General features: G+C 45.5%; 1 protein-coding gene across 4 annotated transcripts in view; it reads left to right on the top strand.

Moving 5' to 3' along the window:
* l1cama (L1 cell adhesion molecule, paralog a) overlaps positions 1-19,263 on the top strand; it is a 54,500-nt gene that overhangs the window by 33,170 nt on the left and 2,067 nt on the right. For 2 of the 4 annotated variants that reach the window (XM_037105445.1, XM_037105446.1), the window contains 27 exons: positions 2,635-2,990; positions 4,242-4,256; positions 5,889-5,991; positions 6,490-6,692; positions 7,673-7,795; positions 8,203-8,373; positions 9,405-9,519; positions 9,864-10,048; positions 10,725-10,856; positions 10,966-11,112; positions 11,213-11,324; positions 12,849-13,009; positions 13,104-13,263; positions 13,439-13,563; positions 13,689-13,790; positions 14,005-14,202; positions 14,292-14,362; positions 14,453-14,678; positions 14,776-14,891; positions 15,661-15,877; positions 16,207-16,329; positions 16,615-16,791; positions 16,882-16,995; positions 17,101-17,250; positions 17,648-17,779; positions 18,752-18,824; positions 18,998-19,009. In XM_037105445.1, the coding sequence (XP_036961340.1) occupies positions 2,861-2,990; positions 4,242-4,256; positions 5,889-5,991; positions 6,490-6,692; positions 7,673-7,795; positions 8,203-8,373; positions 9,405-9,519; positions 9,864-10,048; positions 10,725-10,856; positions 10,966-11,112; positions 11,213-11,324; positions 12,849-13,009; positions 13,104-13,263; positions 13,439-13,563; positions 13,689-13,790; positions 14,005-14,202; positions 14,292-14,362; positions 14,453-14,678; positions 14,776-14,891; positions 15,661-15,877; positions 16,207-16,329; positions 16,615-16,791; positions 16,882-16,995; positions 17,101-17,250; positions 17,648-17,779; positions 18,752-18,824; positions 18,998-19,009 (3,593 nt within the window). In that variant the 5' untranslated portion in view covers positions 2,635-2,860. The remainder of the gene's footprint in view (positions 1-2,634; positions 2,991-4,241; positions 4,257-5,888; positions 5,992-6,489; positions 6,693-7,672; positions 7,796-8,202; positions 8,374-9,404; positions 9,520-9,863; positions 10,049-10,724; positions 10,857-10,965; positions 11,113-11,212; positions 11,325-12,848; positions 13,010-13,103; positions 13,264-13,438; positions 13,564-13,688; positions 13,791-14,004; positions 14,203-14,291; positions 14,363-14,452; positions 14,679-14,775; positions 14,892-15,660; positions 15,878-16,206; positions 16,330-16,614; positions 16,792-16,881; positions 16,996-17,100; positions 17,251-17,647; positions 17,780-18,751; positions 18,825-18,997; positions 19,010-19,263) is intronic. The other 2 variants (XM_037105449.1, XM_037105447.1) reach the window with 2 other exon arrangements.

The following is a 19,263-nucleotide window of genomic DNA, read 5'->3' as shown; positions in this document are numbered from 1 at the left end:
TTTCTTCTGGAAAAAAAAAGAAGTGACCACGCCCTCACATCTCCACACAGTGCTGCTCACTCTGCAATCACATCGTGATTGAACGACTTCTGATGGCGCCAGTTGACATCCCAGCGGTGATAATAGTTTTTAAAAGCACTCAGAAACACTGCGACGGGTCATCTCAGCCCAGCTGCAAGCAGCCATCCCAGGAGTGATCTTTGACCCTGTCCAATGAAGCAGGTAACAGGGCCGGGATTGGATCTCTGACAGCTGCACAGTGGCCACCCTGAAGAAGTGAAATCAGGCATCTGCTTCCATGTCAGTGTCTCTCACCCCTGTGATAATGGAGCGCCACAAGGCTGCGTGCCGTGCACACAGCTTGGAAGTATGTGTGTGTGTGTGTGTGTGTGTGTGTGTGTGTGTGTGTGTGTGTGTGTGTGTGTTAGTGTGTCAGGCCACATCAGCCTGTGCTCTCAGTGTGTTTGTGGTGGCTGGGTTAGCCTTGTTACATGGCAACCTTCCATGCCACTCTCCTTCTGTCTGTCTCAGCCTTTCTCTCGCCCACAGTCCCTCCTTTACACACTCCCTCTAACCCATTATAGTGTTCCCCTTTACTGCTCCTACTCAACATGACTGGAATATTCTTTGGCAAGGTCTGCCTCCTGACTGGAGCCCACTGGACCATGCACTTTTATTTGTCTGATCTCTTCTGTCAGGCCACTGGAGGTGTGCGTCTGTCTGTCTGCCTTCCTTTCTGTCAGTCTATCCATGCATTACAAGCTTCTTTGTATGCCTGTGTGTCTCTGAATGTGTGTGCTTGTGTGTGCACATGCGGCACACTCCCTTGGTGAATTTGTGATTGGCGGCATGACAAGCTACGGCGTGCCACATCGTTAGTCAGTGTCCTGCCTTGCTCAATTCGGCTCTCCCTCCCCGCTTCTTCGGAGGGGGCACTGATTGGCAAGCTCCCACCTTAGATCGCATTAACACCGGTGCTAATACCCTGACTAGCCTCGCTTCACTCATCTGCCTCTAATGGCATTTTGGAAAGGTCGGTTTAAGGATCACTGTAATTGGCCCCCGTCTCCGGAGAACAACAACCAACTAAAGCGGCTGATATGAGGACAGGGACAAGACGAGAAACAAGAAGCAAGTGAACAATTGATGCGTACTGATTGGAAGAGCTTGCACATGTGTGTGTATGTGTGCGAGTAGATGGAAAGGATTAGCGTCACAGCTGTCACCCTTTGTCATCCGTCCTCCTCCACATCCCTCCACTCCTCCCATCACCTCTCACCCTCCCTCCTTCACTCTGCCTCTCTCCTCCCTCACCTCCGCCTCTCCCTCTCCACTTTCCTCCTTGATTCCACTTTTCCTCTTTATGTTCCCCTAAAGTCCTCCCACTTCACCCCTCCTTCCGCTCCCTCTCTGTGTGCTTGTTGTTCCGTTCTTCAGACAAGGAAAGCGAGTTAGTGTAATGGCTCATTTAATCCTAATGCTTAGTTTAAACTGCCTTATTAAGAGCTCAGCTCTTGTTTGGTCTTTAATTTAATCTAATTTGGCTCTATTGATGTAGACAAACCCCACACCCCTGTTTCTCTTGCAGAGATATTTTTCATTCATTCATTCTTCAACGTGGAGTGGCATGGAGATGTCCACAGTATAGTAATTAACCTTCCACTGGCAAATGAATGATAATGACGTCTCTCCACCCTTTTATCACTTCCACTCCTCTCCATCATTCTCATCTCCTCTCCTCACTGACCTTCCCCCTCTCTCCAAGGTCACCCATCACTCCGTTGTGGCACTGCCAACAAAACAGCTCTGTGTGGAGCCAAGAATCTTTCAATCAGGCTGCCATTACTGCAGAGCTGCCAAAGACGCATCCTCTCTCTGTTATCTCCATTTTCTTTTGTCTCACATGTACGTCTTAATCATGGTGTGCTGTAACAGTTCTTTGTGTGCGATACTGAGTAGTGTAAACAGTCAGCGGGCTGCGCCACGTGGTGCCGCGGGGGAGGACAGCCTGCATGTTGTGGCGAGGACCGGAGCCAAGGGTACAGATGGAGAACGGATAGACTCTTAGCAGGGGTGACTCGCCTTGCACACCGCGACTGATAGCATCTTTATCGCACACTTATCACAGCATCGTAGTCGCCCAAGTACACTGAGAACTGTTCAGTTCGAGTGACGCAGCCATGAGCAGCCAGCCTGATTATCAACTATTTGTTTGTCCGTCTTGCGTATTATCCGATTTGACACTTCATCAATCCGCATTTGTCTGTCCACAGCCCATCTGGGAGCTGGGAGGCTCTGTTCAGCTTCTTGTTGTGGTATTCTGTCCATCTGTCCTGCTGACTGGCCCTTCCATATGGGCCGCTGGTCACATAATTAACCAAATGGTAGATTTGTTTTACAGGAACAGGTTCGGTGATGGGCATTGTTGGCGTTCTTTGTTGGGATGTGTGATTTTTCGGATCTTGATTGGCATGTTAACTGCACGTCTCGGCCTGTGTGTAGGTCTGACCACATGGTGCAGGGTAATTTTTCTCCCATTCTGACACATGGCCCCCTCTCTGCCCCTCCCTCTTGCTTCTCCTCTTGTCCTCCCCTCACACCCCCCTCTCCCCCCCACTCTCTTTAATCTTTCAGAGAGGCGACCAGCAGGAGGGCGTGGACCTGACTTAAAGAAGACAGTGGAGAAAAAAGGGAGAAGACAAGGGGGACCAAAGACAGACAAGGCAAAGCCAAGGCCTCCTGGAAAAGAAACACAGCCTCACACTTGCTCTGCACAAGTGCGTGCGTGTGAGGTTGCCCTCTGTGTGCGTTTTACTGCACGTGTGTGTGAGCAGGTGGGACTTTGATGGGACAGTGAGCAATGCCTCAAACGCAGCGACAGCCGGTTGGCAGTAGGGGGCAGTGCTCCTCACGCCTCCTCCCCCTCCTCCTCTTCCTCCTCTCCTTCGCAGCCCAGCCCAGCCGAGCAGCCATACACATACCCTCCACCTGTGAGTACAGATTTGTGTCGTACCATTCATAACAATGGTGGCTGAACGCTTCCATGAGGTTCAAAGATCTGTTTGTTGTGTTAATTACATTGTTGATTCATCAAAGCGCTCTAATAATGATCTTTCATCATGATTAATTAGTGCAAATGAGGAGACATGAACATGTGTTTTCTCTTTCAGTAACCTCAAATGTTCAGGGTTGGATTGCGCTATTATGCTCGAAATTCAACCCCGTCTGAGGTTTCTTTGGTTCGCACTCATCTGTGCCGGTGGTGCCTCTAATTACTTTGTAATTGATCCCCTCATCCTGCATGGATTAGTCCCAGTATTGATCTGGTTTCCTTGGTGCAAACCAGAATCTGATTGGGAGTAATTTAATCAGCAATTGAGTTACACAACAAAAATCCAGCAAGGTTTCTCCTCACTCGCCCTCATTTCTTCCTCCTCCTCGATGCAATATGTGGGCATTAGAAATACAGCTGAGCTTGTGGCCCTGCAGGGAAATTGATCTCCATCTCCTCTGCTGCTGCCGGCCTGCCCACAGAGCTCCAATGGAGGGAGCGAGATGGAGGGAGGGAATATTGTTTCCACTGCTGCTTCTGTTTTGCGCTCTTTGTCTAAGACTACTTGCAGTGAGTCACAGTCCTTCACCACCCACGCAGCTTTCAGGAGTGTGTGTGTACAAACAAGCGACAGCACATGCGCTCTCACGCACATAACTCTGTAAATGATGATGAGATGCAGTAAATCTCCCGATCGAATCCCAGGAGAGTCGGGGTCACATGGGGGGCGAGAGGGCCGAGGAGGATGAAGGAAGGATGATGAGGAGGAGGAAGGAGGAGCAGGTCAAAGATGTAAAAGGTCAAGGTGTCCCCTGCCTTTCAATTAGTGAACCTCGGCCATGTCAATGAGAGTCACGATGGGGATCAATAAAGGAGATGGGCTAGAATGTGTGTGTCAAGCAGGCTGGGGTTGAAAGCCATGCCCCATTACAGGAGACATTACACTGCTATATTGTGCATGTATCATAATTGTTGTTCAATTATCTATCTATCTATCTATCTATCTATCTATCTATCTATCTATCTATCTATCTATCTATCTATCTATCTATCTATCTATCTAACTGTCTGTTTGGCTGTCTGTCTGTCTGTCTGTCTCTCTGTCTGTTTTTGGCTTTCTCCTTGTTCACTGACACTAAAATATTTTTCCCTCCTTGTCTTTACTCTCGCCTCCACTGTGGACTAACAGACCACAAAAGTGATCGTAAGTGCTTTTGACTTTACTGACGTCTCTCTGTCTTAATGCAGATGCTGGCAAACCCCACCGTAAACACTTTCATTATGCCAGAGAGGTTATTTTTTTCCATCCAGCACAGTAAAGTTCCCGTTGCACTGTGTGCTGCACTTTAATGAATCTGGCATTGGTGTGCATTTGCAGTGTTATGCTTCTGTGCAGGTGTCCATGTTAATGCATCTGTTATCGTGCATGTGTGTTTGCATTGTGTGGAAGTGTGTTTGCGCTGCGTTGTGCACATGCGCCCGTTTTTCTGTGCGCTCTTTTCTGTCCGTGGGTGTGTGTTTAGCCTCATTGGTTCCCCATAGGTGAGTTCCCTGTTAGGAGCAGGGAGGAGGAAGTGTGAGGAGCTGCTGTCTGCGGGGAGACAGCAGGGCTGTCAGATCAAAGACGCGGGGAAATAAAGAGGAGTTAAAGCACTAAGCACGGGCTCCTCTCCTCCTCCTCTGCCAATAATGGAGCAGCGCCTGCAGCCCGAACTTCAATTTGATCAGCTGAGGAAATGGGCTTATTTCCTGTATCAGTGGGAATTCTTTCATTAAATTCTCTCACTCGTCCTATCTGTCTTTTTCTAAATCTCTGTGAATGCACCCCTTGTTTGTTTTCCTCCCCTCTATCTTCCTCTCTCTTTGCTCTGTTTCCTCTGTTGCATGTGCTCCTCCATCCACCTCCCCTGTCCGCTTAGCTCTCATCTCCACCGCCCTCTTCCCTTCCACAGCCCCCACCCTCTGTCTCTGTGTCCTCCTTTACTCATTTACCTTCATAATGTAAATTCAGCTCAGACTCAGGCCCTGTCCCTTTCCGTTCGAGTCAAATTAAAGACTCTACCAACAAGCTGTGACCTCCATTCGAGGCTGTGTGTGTAGTCACCGAAGCTCTGTGGAGGAAAGAAAGATTTAAATTTCTGTCTATAAGTATTGAATAGCAGAACATAAAAACATGACTTGGGCCATAAAGCATGCGAAGAAATCAAACACGCTGGTTCAATACAGCCAAATCCCAGCATGTAGGTTTTTATTAGTCTGTTATCGAGGCTTTGCTTTATGGTTGTTATGGACAGTGGTGACAGAGAAAGAGAAACCTCTTCTGGCCGTCATTACTTTTCCCCCCTTTCGAAATCCCTGCTTCATTTCCCCACAGACTCGTTCCCGTCTCTCAGTCTCACCAGGAGAGCTGCACCGTATATCTCTTTTGCACGAACTCTCCCTTTTACATTACGCCATATCAATTTCCTCTCATCTCAACCCATTTTCTCCTGCCTGCTCTCTTACTCTCACTATTTCCCTCGTCCTACATTTCATCTTTTCCTCTAGGGAGTCTTTTTAAGTGATATTGACTGAATATACTTATCTGCAGTTGTTAAAGTATGAAAATGAGTGGTATCTCTGTGGTATCTTTTCTGTGCAGTTTGCTAAGCCTACCAGCAGCTGCAGAGTTGTGTGTGATGTATGTGTCTGTGTCATAGCTGGAGTTATTACAGCAGAATGAAAGCAGGTCATGCAGAGGAAGACTGCAGTGTGCATGTGTCTCAGACTTTTTAAACTATACAGGTGTGTAACAGCGCACAAGCCTGCTTCTTAACTCTGTGTTTGGTCCTTGCAGTCAAGAGGCCTCCGGTGATCACCACACAGCCGGAGTCTGTCACCGTCTTTAGTGTCGAGGACCTCGTCATGAGATGCGAAGCCAACGGCAACCCTTTGCCCATGTTAGTCCTCTCACACACGCACACAAACTAAAAAAGAAGCTATGTTAGTCATGGAGGAGCCTCATCCCAGGTTATCTCTTTTAGACAAGTGAGAACAGTGACCTTCCCTCTCCTTGTTCAGCTGACATCTACATATTAGTATTACATGAGAGCACAGATTCTCCCAGTCAGACTTCTCATTCCAACAAGGGATGAATGTCATTAAGCCCTGGAGCAATCTGAGCAGAGTGTCTTAGCTGCTCTGAAGTGGAAAAGTGCTCCAACTGGCGAGGAAAAGATGAATATCGCAATTACACAGCACAAGCTTATGAGTCCCACTGGGGCGTCTCGTGTAAATTTTGCAGTAATTCATTAAAGCCGCTGACATGTAAGGACATCTTGTATGTGTTAAAGCTGTTTTCTTCAAAGGCATGGAAATGATTTTTCTGACTCTGATACTTGAGCAAGACCAGCACCGCCAGTTTTTTTTTATACAGATTTTCTTTTTCTCCGCTCAAGTTTCCGATGGACCAAGGATGGACAGGAGTTTGACCCAAGCAGCGACCCGGAGATGAGAGTTTCTGCGGAAACTGGCTCATCTATGTTCTACACACTCAGTAATACTGTGGACACCCTGAAGCAGTACCAAGGCAAATACGTCTGCTACGCCTCCAACGAGCTGGGGACTGCCGTCTCTAATGAGGCCATACTCAACACTGATGGTATGAGAGCGCTGACGGCTTATTAATCCTAAAGCAACCGCTGACCAGTCATTAAAATTTGATGGTTAAATACTCAGATTCTGACATGCTCGGTGAGTATTTGCTGATTTGTAATGATCTGAGACATGAACCACAGCAGCTGAAATATCATCAGACTAATCAAACATCCTCTGATATGTCTTCAAACAAGCTGCATCACATCAGAGGAGCTACATGTCTTTTATAGATGCCAGTTTCAGCATTAGCGCTCCTGTGAATGCCTTCAAGGTCCAGATTAGAAGCGAGCTGTGTTCTTGTTGTCGGTTTTATCAGCAATAACAGAGCGATTTACAAAGCTGTGAAAGCGGAGAGGCGCCTGCGTATAAACCTTTCCCTTGCCCTGCTTTATAGAGAGCTCATTTGTTAGCAGATGGAGGCTCAGACCGAGAGCTCCCCGTATACCGCCACCCAGAATATAATTACATGCAATAACATGATAATCAGCATGCACTCACGTACACACACACACACACACACATTAACACACATGGGCCCCTGGGCAAAAGTAAAGAGCACCTCTGTGTATCCATCCACCTGTGTGACTGCCTCTCTCCTGGGCGACCTCCTTCCTTCACAGTTTCCCTGACAACGGTTTCATGTGAAGTACTCTTCAGCAGCTCCTGTGGGGTTATCAACAATGAGAAAAGGGGTGGGGTGGGGGGCACATATGACTCACAAATCACGTCATTCCACTTCTGCAAGACAAAAGACAACCTGGCGCCTTCGCTGAACGCGCCTCTCCTTAAATCCTAAAGTTCCTCAAACTGGGATTTTATAGATAAAACTCCTCATTCACTGCATTGTGTGCACGGAGTCAACACATGACGTGAATCGCCTCAGGCAATCTTGACATGACGCTGGAAATGTGTGCACAGGTGGCTGTGTACATGTCTGTGTACACACTAACACGTGTGTATTTTTCCTCCCTTGCCTCCCTTTAGCTCCCCCGTCCCAGCAGAAAGAGAAGAAAGTCAGCGTGAAGGCTGAAGAGGGAAACAGTATTGTTCTGAAGTGTAACCCCCCACAGAGCTCCATGCAGCCTATCATCCACTGGATGGACTGGAGTGAGTACATAAGCTCTCCATCTGTCCTTTCATTACATCCTTCCCATCTCCTAGATAAGTCGAGCACTTAGACACTCACATCTCACATCATAGAAATGTAGTTGGCAGGTGATTATTTATATCTCATGAAATATCCTTTCCCTCAATGTCCAGAATATCCTTCCATGAATGTATCTATCCCTGGATGTTTTCAATTTCTGAAAACCTCTTCAGTACCTTTTGTAGACTGAACAGAGTCTATTCTTACTCCTTTTCTCCCACGTCTCTTTATCATCATTTTCTCTATTTCTCTCATCCCATTGTATCTCAATGGCTCCCTCTGATATTTCATCTCACTATTAAATTTTGCTGTTAAGCTCCTGTTTCTCTCTCCCGTTTCTTTCTGTTATTGTCTCTTCTCTCTGCAGGGCTACATCATATCGAGCTCAGTGATCGGGTGGTGGTGGGGAAGGATGGCAACCTATACTTTGCCCATTTGACAACTGAGGACAGCAGGAATGACTACACCTGCAATGTCCAGTACCTGGCAACGCGCACCATTCTGGCCAAGGAACCCATCACTCTCACTGTCAGCCCTTGTGAGTTTTGCTTTGGCTAATCTGATATAAACTGACCTGAACTGAACTGAGTGACAGAGATGCATCTTTGGGCAAAGACTGGTTTTATTCATTAAATTACAGGCGTTCAAAACTTTTCCAAAAATGTAATTCAATGGAAAGTCCAGGCCACAGTATATTAGGGCCTATATGTAAATGTCAAACAAAACAGCCCCCACTTCCCCTAATGTATTCTTAAACAATTTAGAGTCACTTAAATTACAAAATGACATTTTCTCACCTACGCCTCCAGTGATGTCTAGACAGACAGATAGGTGTGGGTTTCAATATGCCTGCAGCTGAAATTTCTGCTACCACCTCACCGACAGAAATTACAGTTTAAAAATGCAACAGCAACATCTAGAAGATGTTAACGCCCTGTCAACAGTCTTCTTTGGTGTGAAATAGGTTCAATGCAGATCTGTGACGCTGCAGTTAGGCACAGTGCTGATTACGGTCAAATGCTATGAAACATACTGTACATGAAATTAGGTTGTGATGCAGTGTGATAAATGTTCAGAATGACAGTTAAAGAACCACTGAGGCCACAAGAGGCCACATAGTTAATACAAAGTCAACTCACCCCCATGTGGTGACATGTAGTGCTGACCGAAGCAGCACCATATCCAGTAGACGGTCTCAGAGCCGGCAGGGGGCCCATCACCCTCCTCAGTCCAGCGGTAATGAGATGCAGCTCACACTGAGATGTGGCTGCCAGCATCTGTGGCCCAACTAGAGGTCAGAAGGATGAGCACATGTTAACATGAGACCTCTCTGTATGTGTGTGTGCCTAGAAAATCTGTATGATGATGCGACGTTAGAAAGCTAAAGTCTTCTCCACAGGATTCCACACCCTGCATCTGTGTGTGTGTGTGTGTGGATGTGCGCGTGTTTGTGTGTCCGAGTCTCTAAAGTGGCTGCTTTGTCAGCAGCACAGCAATTTGAAAATTGCCCATACATATGTATGAATCTCTTTCTGCATCCTCTTTGTGTTTCCACCTCTCTGTCTTCAGCCAACTCCGTACTGCGGAACAGGAGGCCCCACATGTTGAGACCTACTGGAAGTCACAGCTCTTACCATGCACTCAGGGGCCAGACCATTGAGCTTGAGTGCATCGTCCAAGGCCTGTGAGTGTCTGCGTGTGCATAGCTGTGTGGCCCCATCAATCACTAAACTTGAGCCACTCCTTTTAATCAATCTTACCTGCCTCTCATCCATCTCTCCCCCCTTCTCCTGCCTCCTTACACACTCTACATTCCATTATCTGTCTTATGCTGTCTCCTGCTGACTCTGCCTCTCACTGCCTCCTCATTTCATTTCTTTTCTTCTCACCCTGCATGTCTCTTTCTCTCTCTGCCTGCCTTATTTATTTATGTCCCACTTTCAAACAACATACTTCACTTTTATTTTTCCTCTCTCTACCCCATGTGTCCTTTCCTCTTTCACATCCACTTTTTCTCCTCCTCTTCAGTCCAACTCCCAAAGTGTCGTGGCTGAGAAAGGATGGCGAACTATCTGAAACTCGGACCGCCAAAGATATGTTCGACCGCCGCCTGCGCTTCAGCAATATCTCCGAGAGCGATGGGGGCGAGTACCAGTGTATAGCTGAAAACTCCCAGGGGAAGGTCACACACACTTATACTGTGACCGTAGAAGGTACGTCACACAAATTGCATGTGAAGTAAGGATATTTTGAGTATGTATTGTGATCTTACATTTTAATGTCACTACCAAGTGCTAAATTATCTGCCGCCTTTATTCTTTAGGTTAGAAAGTACTTTGAATTTTATCTGATTGCTGATAATATGAAATGTAGTTGAGGTCGAAGTATAAAGTAGCAGAAAAACTGGGAATATTCAAGTAAAGTAAAAGTAGTTTTGTGTATGTACTTAGTTGCATTCCGTCACTGCCTTCTATCGGTCAATGTCCTGCACTTTCTATCACACAACCCAGCAGCATCTTTTGTATGATTGCAGCTGTGTTAATATTCACCTCTTAAAAGCTTTTGAAGCGTATGCTTGTTCACTGGCCTTTTGTGAATAAAATGTTATCCATTTCCCAGCTGACAAACCCGGGTGATGTCAATTAAGTCATTTCCTTATGACAAACAACATAAGACATAATACGGTTGTCACAAGCTGAATACTGCTCCCTGTTATTAGTAAATAGACCTGGAGGCTTTGCCCTTTAAAGCATAGCAGAGCATTTTTGTGATTAGTCGCCACATTGACAAGACTTCTTGTAGACCTGTGAATCTCAACGCAAAATGCAAAGGTTTGATACTTAACGTTTCGCTTGTTCTGTTTGTAATTAAATATCCTGTCCCTTTTAGCGGCTCCCTACTGGACCAAAGAACCAGTCAGTCTGTTATACGCCCCAGGTGAGACCGTCAAACTGGACTGCCAGGCAGAAGGCATCCCCTCTCCTATCGTCAGCTGGACCATGAACGGCATCGCCCTCTCAGGTCGGAGCACAGCCCCCCCTCTGTGAATGCGCAACACACAACCTAAAACACAGCGTGCGTGTTCTGACTTGTGTGTGTTTTCTGTGTTTTTTTTGTTTTTTTTTAACAGCAACCGACAAGGACCCCAGACGTTCCCTAACAGCGGGTGGATCTCTGATCCTAAAGGACGTCAACTTTGGAGACACTGCTATCTACCAGTGCCAGGCCTCCAACAAGCATGGGACGATCCTTGTCAACGCCAATGTCTATGTCATCGGTGAATGTTTGCTTTATACATGTCACTTATTTAACAGTTTTCTGTGTGTGTACTTCTGTGTGTGTGTGTGTCTCACATCTTTTTGTGTGTGTTGTTTCAGAGCTGCCTGCCCAGATCATGACTGAGGACATGATTATGTACACATTTACAGAGGGGTCGAAGGCTACACTGGATTGTGAGACCTTTGGCTCTCCCAAACCTAAAGTCATATGGTGAGACCCTCTTATTCCGTTTAACTGTGTTGTACTTAATTGTGTATTCTAGTGTGCTGTCTGGCAGATTTTATATATCACACAGGTGGTATTTTTGCATAGGTAGCTCATCATTTGCGTAAAAAGCCGCACTGAAGTGATGAATTCATCAGCACCTTCCGTAGCCAAGAAGGTTTATTTCTGACTCGGCTTGCCAAGTTTCTAATTTTATTTTTAGTTTATTTGCAACAGTCTGAGACCACATTGAAGATCTCTAATATTGTCATGTAAACCTGGAAATAATGAGAAAGTTTAAGGATGCAGAAAGAAAGAGAAAGTATCAGAAGTTTGATTGATATTCTAAACAAATAGGGGCTTCCTCAGCGTCAAATCATGACTAAACTCAAGGTTTCCAATGTGCCGTGCATGGAGCTCTAAAATGAAACTAGATCAGTAGATCATCACAGATACAGACTTAAAACAAAACCGAACCCCAATCTTCAAAAGTCCATACAGTAGAAGGTGGTCTCAGAGGACGAGTAGCAGTTTCAAAAACACTTCTCAGGACGTGAAACGAGGCTGCACACTTGAGATGGTCTAAGAAATACCAGAATTTCACTATGGTTGGAAAAAGTCCTATTTACTGATGTATCTAATTTAGAGATTTAAGTCAGCAACAGAAGGGTGTTTGTAAGGAGATGAACAGGAGAGAGAATGATAACATAGTGTAACAAACCCAAAGTGAACAATGGTAGTGGGAAGACATAAGCTGACTCTGGATGGAATTGACTCCGTCCTGACAAAAGAGAAGTACCACTCCATTCTTTCAGAGACGTGCAACACCCTCTGGTTTGATCTTTGGGGGGAATGACTCATACTGCAGCAGGATAATCACTGCAAACACACCTCAAAGCTTTGTAACAACTACTTGAGGAGTCCTGACTGTCATGGATTTTCATCCAAGTTCTTTGGATCACTATCAAATCACGCTGGGATGACATGAGTCATCAGGTTTTACACAAACTTGTTGAGTCAGTGCCAGCTCCATTGCATGCTGTCAAGTTATTCTGAAATTGGACATGGACATTTTACAAAGGTTCAAATTTTCACCAATGTTATGTTATCATTATCAAAAAATACAATACAAAAAAAAAAGAATTGCATTTGAAAAAAATGCAAAATGAACATATTCTGACTGAGATTTTTGGACCCCTCTGAGAGGAAAAAATGGCTCATGATGATACCTGCCCTATATAAATAGTTATACAAACAAGTAATGTCTAAAGATTTTGTAATGTCATCCAATTTTCAAGACTTACCAGTAATGACTAAATTGATAGATATGTACAATTTACACTGAAATGTATGTGTGTAATTAGCAAAGGTAGTCATTTTCAAAAAAATCTTTTGGATTAGGAAAATCTCATTGAGGTTAGTGGATAATTAAGATGTGATAACAAGTTTGATACAATGTTAAAAAAAATAAATAAAACCCTTACAATACTAATGTGGTTTTTCGGATGCATGTGTGTTTGTCTTTTCCAGGGAGAGCGCCAGCCTTACCCCCCTACTGGTGGACCCAAGAGTGAACCTGCTCACCAACGGGGTGCTGGAGATCTCAAATATCACCCACGACGACGAGGGCAGCTACACCTGCTCCGTGCAGAACAGCAACTTGTCTATCAGTGCCGAGCTGGAAGTGCTCAGTGAGTGAGAAACTGTGTCCCTTAGCAGCTGATGTTTTTTGCACCGAATGTGGCTTTTCTCAGCATTATCTGTCTCCCTTGCTTTCTCCTCCAGACAGGACAGTGATCCTGTCACCTCCTCAGGCTCTGAAAGTGCAGCCTGGCAACACGGCCGCCTTCACCTGTCTGTCCCTTGTTGACCCCAAACTCGGCACCCCGCAAATTCAGTGGAGAAAGAACGATCAGAAGCTCTACGAGTCCCACAGTGACGCAAAGTAAGACAGAATTCAATGCATTAGAGCACTGCACATTTCCCCATGTAACAATATTCATCTATTAATCCATATTACATAAACAAACAATTAAAAAAATGGTTGTGGTAACATATATAAGAAAGTAAAAATGAAGAAGAGAGTAATGAGGATAACAATGATGACCGTTTGTCCTTAGATACACATTTGCAGGACCAGACCTGATAATAGCCAATGTGGGCGAAAGTGATGAGGGCGTGTACACCTGTCAGGTCATCACTAAACTGGACATGGCTGAAGCCAGCAACACCCTCACTTTATGTGGTAAGATCACAAAAAACACTGAAATATATGCAAAACTGTCATTTTTTTTCCCCCCAAAATTAGACTTGTTTAAACTTGTGGTGTGCAGGTTATCGTAATAATGATGTCATTCTTGTCTCCTTCAGATCGTCCAGACCCTCCTGCCCTCCTCCAGATCACTGATGCTAAGCATCGCGCAGTCACCCTTAGCTGGACTCCCGGAGACGACCACAACAGCGCCGTGCTAGGTTCAGTACAGACATAGAAAAATCGATACCCACAAATCTTCACTGTCTGCTTCTTCTTGACAAAATGAAAGGCTGCTCCATTTTAAAATTCGATCTGCAGCATCAGACCTCTGTTAAGCTCAAAGTATCACTCACTGTTTTTTTTATGTTTCATTTTTGTTTTCTTCCTCTCTCCCCCCCATTCCTCCCTGACTCTCTCTTTCCTTCTCTGCAGAGTATGTGGTAGAGTTTGAGGACCAAGGTTCGAAGGAGAGAGGCTGGGAAGAGCTGAAGAGAGTCTCAGGAAACAAGAAGCGGGCTAGCCTCCCTCTTTGGCCCTACATGTCCTACCGTTTCCGGGTCATTGCCATCAATGATGTGGGCAAGAGTGACCCTAGCAAGCCATCAGAAACCCACAACACACTTGCTGAGGGTAAGAGCTAGTGTTTTGTAACCTCAAGCTTTCAGTCTCAAAATGAACGCACACACAACGCTCTACACTGACCTTGTTTCTGATCACAGCTCCAGACATTAACCCTGAAGATGTGAGGAGTGAGTCCACAGACCCAGACACTCTGGTCATCACCTGGGAGGTACATCAGTTACCGGAATGTACAATTCATCAAAACATATATTTATAAAAAGCTTTTGTGCCTTATTGGGTGCTCTTTGCTTCTCTGCAGGAAATGGACAAACGTGACTTCAATGGACCCAACTTCAGGTACCGGGTGCTGTGGAGGCGAGTGGTGGGCAGCGGGCCTAACTGGCACACCAACTATACGACGGCACCGTCATTCATTGTCAGTGACATCGGCAACTTCTCTGCCTTTGAGATCAAAGTTCAGGCTGTCAATGATAAAGGGGACGGACCTGAGCCAGACCCCATCATTGGCTACTCAGGGGAAGATGGTAAAATAACAGCATCTCCTCTTCTTCTTTTTCTGGGGATATTTCGCTCAGTATTCTTTTGCACATCTCACCCATCCTGCCTGTCATTGTCTCTCAGTTCCATTGGAGGCTCCCATGGATGTGGGTGTTGTGCTAATAAACAGCACTACCATCAGAGTGACCTGGGCAGCAGTGGAGAAAGAGACGGTCAGAGGACACCTGCTGGGGTACAAGGTACTGATGCTGTATCTCTTCTGTTGTTTTGAATAACATATTCAGCCCCTGTGCTCATGAATAACACATACACTGTGTTTAGAGCAGAGGCAGAAGCGAGGTTCTGAATTCTCTCTAGTTTCAAGGTTGTGAAGAAGAAAGCCTTTTTTCATTTTAGATGATCTCACCTTCAAAATGTATCATACTCCAGTCATACCGCTTCTCTTCTCTTAGATGCATGTTCCATTCAACACCATACTCTATATACCTTTCAAACAGCTTTTAGCAAACTCAGTTTTAATGCAGCCAGAGGAAAATGGCGGTTCACGTGTGACTACATCACTCAACAGTTCTGCTTTAAAACCACCAGACCTTTGTTATATATATATATTGTTGATGTGTGCTTACATCATACTAAATGTTTGCAGCGTTGTTCAAACTCAAAGAAATCCGCAATATTACTCAAGATCATGAGTGTTTCATTCAGTTGCTCGTGTAACTTACATCAAGACTGGAATGATACTGAACCTTATATCACCTCGCCTCTGAACATGTGCGCCTGAATCATAACAGATGCACTTTTATCAGCAATGGTGTGTTCGCCACCAGCAGAGCAGCCTGGCGTGAGTGTTTACTTGCCCCAAACAGCTAGATTACTTTACTGTACACTAGCCGCTAAGCTAGCAAGCAGTGGCACGCGCAGCGGGTATGCACATAAACAGACATCACATACTGTGCATTTAAGTGTGCGACACGGAAATTAAAATTTCAAATGATTTCTCTGTTCCAGATCTACTTGACCAGAACCGGCTCAAGGGCCCACCACAGAAACCGCAGGGCCAGGGAGCCGGAGAGCACCGTGGTGGTTGAGACTGGAGCCAATGAGGAGAGGAAGGTGATCAGTGATCTCAAACCATACTCCCACTATGCCCTGGCTGTCACTGTATTCAACAGCAAGGGAGAGGGACCCCCATCTGAGACGCTGTCCTTCAAGACTCATGAGGGAGGTGAGAATGAGAAAGAGTGGGAAAAATTGTGGGTGGAAGAGGGATGCGGCCGACAAATGGTGGGAGGTGATAGACAAAGTGGATGAAGAGATTTAATCAGAGACAGGGAGAGACAAAGATGGAGCAAGATGGGAGGGAGCGAGGGAGGGAGGGATGGTGGGTTACAACGGAGGAAATGACACTGAGATCCAGAGACTGGCAATGAATGGAAGGAGAGTGAAATTGAGGCATAGATAATATTGAGCAGCCAGGTGTTGGAGGAATACAGGTGACAGTGGATATGTATTAAGCCATGAGTACTTTAATCAGGCCTGTTGTTTTGCTGCTAGTTCCTGGTCCTCCTATGTCCCTGATGCTGGACAGCCCCTCTGAGACTGAAATGACCCTCATCTGGACACCTCCTGGCGAGCCCAATGGAGTCCTCATTGGATATCTTCTGCAGTACCAACAGAGTGAGCATCGTTTACCCCCTCATCCCAAAAAATTACTTTACATAACATTGGGCACATAAATTCTTCTCTTTAATAAGTGTGTCAACACTGCAACAAAGACATCGGCGAAATCATCAGTAGTGCCAATGACACCACACGATACATTTCCAGCTAAATCAATAAGACTAGAAAAATGTCAAAAGCACAGCCTCCTAATGATGCTCATCAGTCAGTCATATGTCACCCATAATGATGTGTTGAAGATCACGTAGTGATTGAGTGTTTTTTTGCCGGCGCTGTGGTCAGTTGTGGAGAGTGATGACAGCCCCATGCAGGTGGAGACAATAGACGACCCCATGGTCACCCACCTCACCCTGAAGGGTCTGGACCGCCATAGCCACTACCGCTTCTACCTGAGGGGCCGCACTGCTGCAGGGGATGGAGAGCCCATCAAGAAGGAGGGCGCCACCACTCTTGATGGAGGTACAAAGCTTCATCATCACAGATCTGACACGTCGAGGACCGAGTCGCACTAGATTAAGAGTTTGATTGCTCTGACTGCATGTCTTGCAGCGCCTCCTGCCAACATCAGCCTGTCTGTGGGGGAAAACTCAGTCAACCTTAGCTGGGTGGCTAAGAAAAGACACAGGAACGTTAGCTTCCAGGTGCACTACCTCAAGAAAGATGGTACAGTACACTAAAACCTCATTACATTCAATCTTTTAGCCCATCGTGGGAATAGCTTAACGACCCTAAACGATGAAAAGTCAATCATGGTTCATGTCTCTGCAGATGGCAGTAAATGGAAGATGACGGAGAAGGTGAACTCCTCACAGTCTTTCTACCAACTCCAGGGCCTGACTCCAGGCTCTCATTATCATCTACGCTTCACCTACAACAACAACACCTTCTGGGACACCAACATCAAGACGGACGGAACAGGTACTCCGAGCGCTCTGCCTTCATTCATCTTCTCTCCTTTCATCTTCTCTGCTCTCTCCTCTGGGCTTCCCACTTCTAAATATAAAGCCTGATCCTGCTGAGGGTGTCGTGCAGTTCTCTCCACTGCCTGTGAAGTGCTTTCAAAGACTTATGTAAAAAAATAGAGAGCTTGGTTAGCCATATGAAATGATCCATTACTCGTGTTTGTTTGGCGTATTGTGCTGTTTTCTTTGGTTCCCAAGTGAAACGCCACCCTGTCAGGCTGCATAATGCGCTGTCTCTTTTGCTCCAGATTCTACTCCTTTTTTTATCCGACCCTTTTCATCCTGTTTCCACCAAAACAAAAAATGTACCCGCTCTTCTTTCCTTCTCCCCCCCTTTTTTTCCCTCACTGAAGGTGTGACAGAGATGCAGCCCAGCTTTGCCACGCAGGGCTGGTTCATCGGTGTTGTGAGCGCCGTCGTGCTGCTGCTGCTTATACTCCTCATCCTCTGCTTCATCAAGAGGAGTAAAGGAGGGAAGTATTCAGGCAAGTGCAATGAATGTTAGGTATTCATCAGCAGATTACTCAGCTGTTGATGAATACAAAATGGTTGAGGCCTCGAACAGCTATTTTTCTGTTTCTTTTTAAGAATGTTCTATACCCGGTCGCCTTTCTAAGGCTGTTTCCACGGACAATACGATGTTAGACTACTGCTGAGTCACGCTCTAAACAAGCTCTGTGTGTAAGATTGGACTGTCTGGAGCCATAAAGCTGTCTGATAATGAAAATGACACTGTGGTAGAAATAGAAGCCAAACACTTACGGTAATGCACCGCAGTAAACAAGATTATTATTACTGGAAAGAATTAAATAAGATTGCACCATGTTTAAAATTCTGCCCAAACAGCTCCTGGTGTGATCCACGTGGTGGCTTCGACTTCAAATGATCGGCCAGTTTTCACTGGTCCAACTCTCTTCCTCGCAGCCTTCACATCAAACATGTAGTGAAACATACCTCGGAGCCTGCTCTTCCTTACTGTGATAATGAAAAAGAGAGGCTTTGCCCCGAAAAAGGACTGCAAAATATTAATCACAAACCAAAAGAGGAACTGCAGCCTGCAGGTCACCATCTGCCTGGTCAGAGGAAAGCACCAGCCTTTTATCTCTTTCCTCCCGAGAGAGAAACATGTGGCTGGCTCCTTTTAAGTAGACCTTATTGTCTGTGCTAAAAGCAAGGTTTAATTGAATAATAAATGCGACCATTCTGACTAATTAATTATTAAATTGTTTTGAATTTTAAGAGTCATTTTCATAGCGGTAGTTAACTACACTGAAAGTCACACGAGAAATCCACATAAATCAACAGGTTGTGTCTACAGATCAGGCCGAATCTTTTTATCTTCTTTTTTTCCACTTGGTGTTATCTCGCTGTGCCATTATCCATGTCTGAGACAGTGGCTTAGAGAGAAACATGGAAGAGATCTTCCTGATAATAAAATCCAATAATCTCCTCCTCAGTGAAAGATAAAGAAGAGGGGCCGATGGACTCAGAAGCGCGGCCTATGAAAGATGAGACTTTCGGAGAGTACAGGTTTGTCATCTGAATGCACGTCGTCTCTTTCAGTGTTACATTATGTTCCTGCGGATCTTTTCAATTCTGAATCCTGGCACAGCCCTGACTCCCTCTGCACTGTTTGGTTTTCCTAACCCTCTGTGTTCCTTTCATTGTCCCTCTTCTCCCCAATGCTTGCCCCTGCTATGCAGATCTCTAGAAAGGTATGCTGTGCTGTGAGTTGCTATCCCAAACCGGCTTTTTTATTATCCCAAAGCCTTTTGTACCGTCTGATTGCCCTGTATCTTTGGTCTACTCATGGTGAATGTTTTACCTTTGTTATTGATTAATCTGATGATTATTGTCCTGGGAATGAACATTAGAAACTGAAAAATGGCATTCAGAATATCCTATAGCTCAATGTGCTGTCATAAATAATCTTATTTTGCCAAACCAAAAATAATCCATTTGATTATAA

The sequence above is a fragment of the Acanthopagrus latus genome, chromosome 7 (assembly GCF_904848185.1).
Source record: "Acanthopagrus latus isolate v.2019 chromosome 7, fAcaLat1.1, whole genome shotgun sequence".
Taxonomy (NCBI): domain Eukaryota; kingdom Metazoa; phylum Chordata; class Actinopteri; order Spariformes; family Sparidae; genus Acanthopagrus; species Acanthopagrus latus.
The sequence above is the reverse complement of the archived record's forward strand: the minus strand, read 5'-3'. Positions and strand labels throughout refer to the sequence as shown.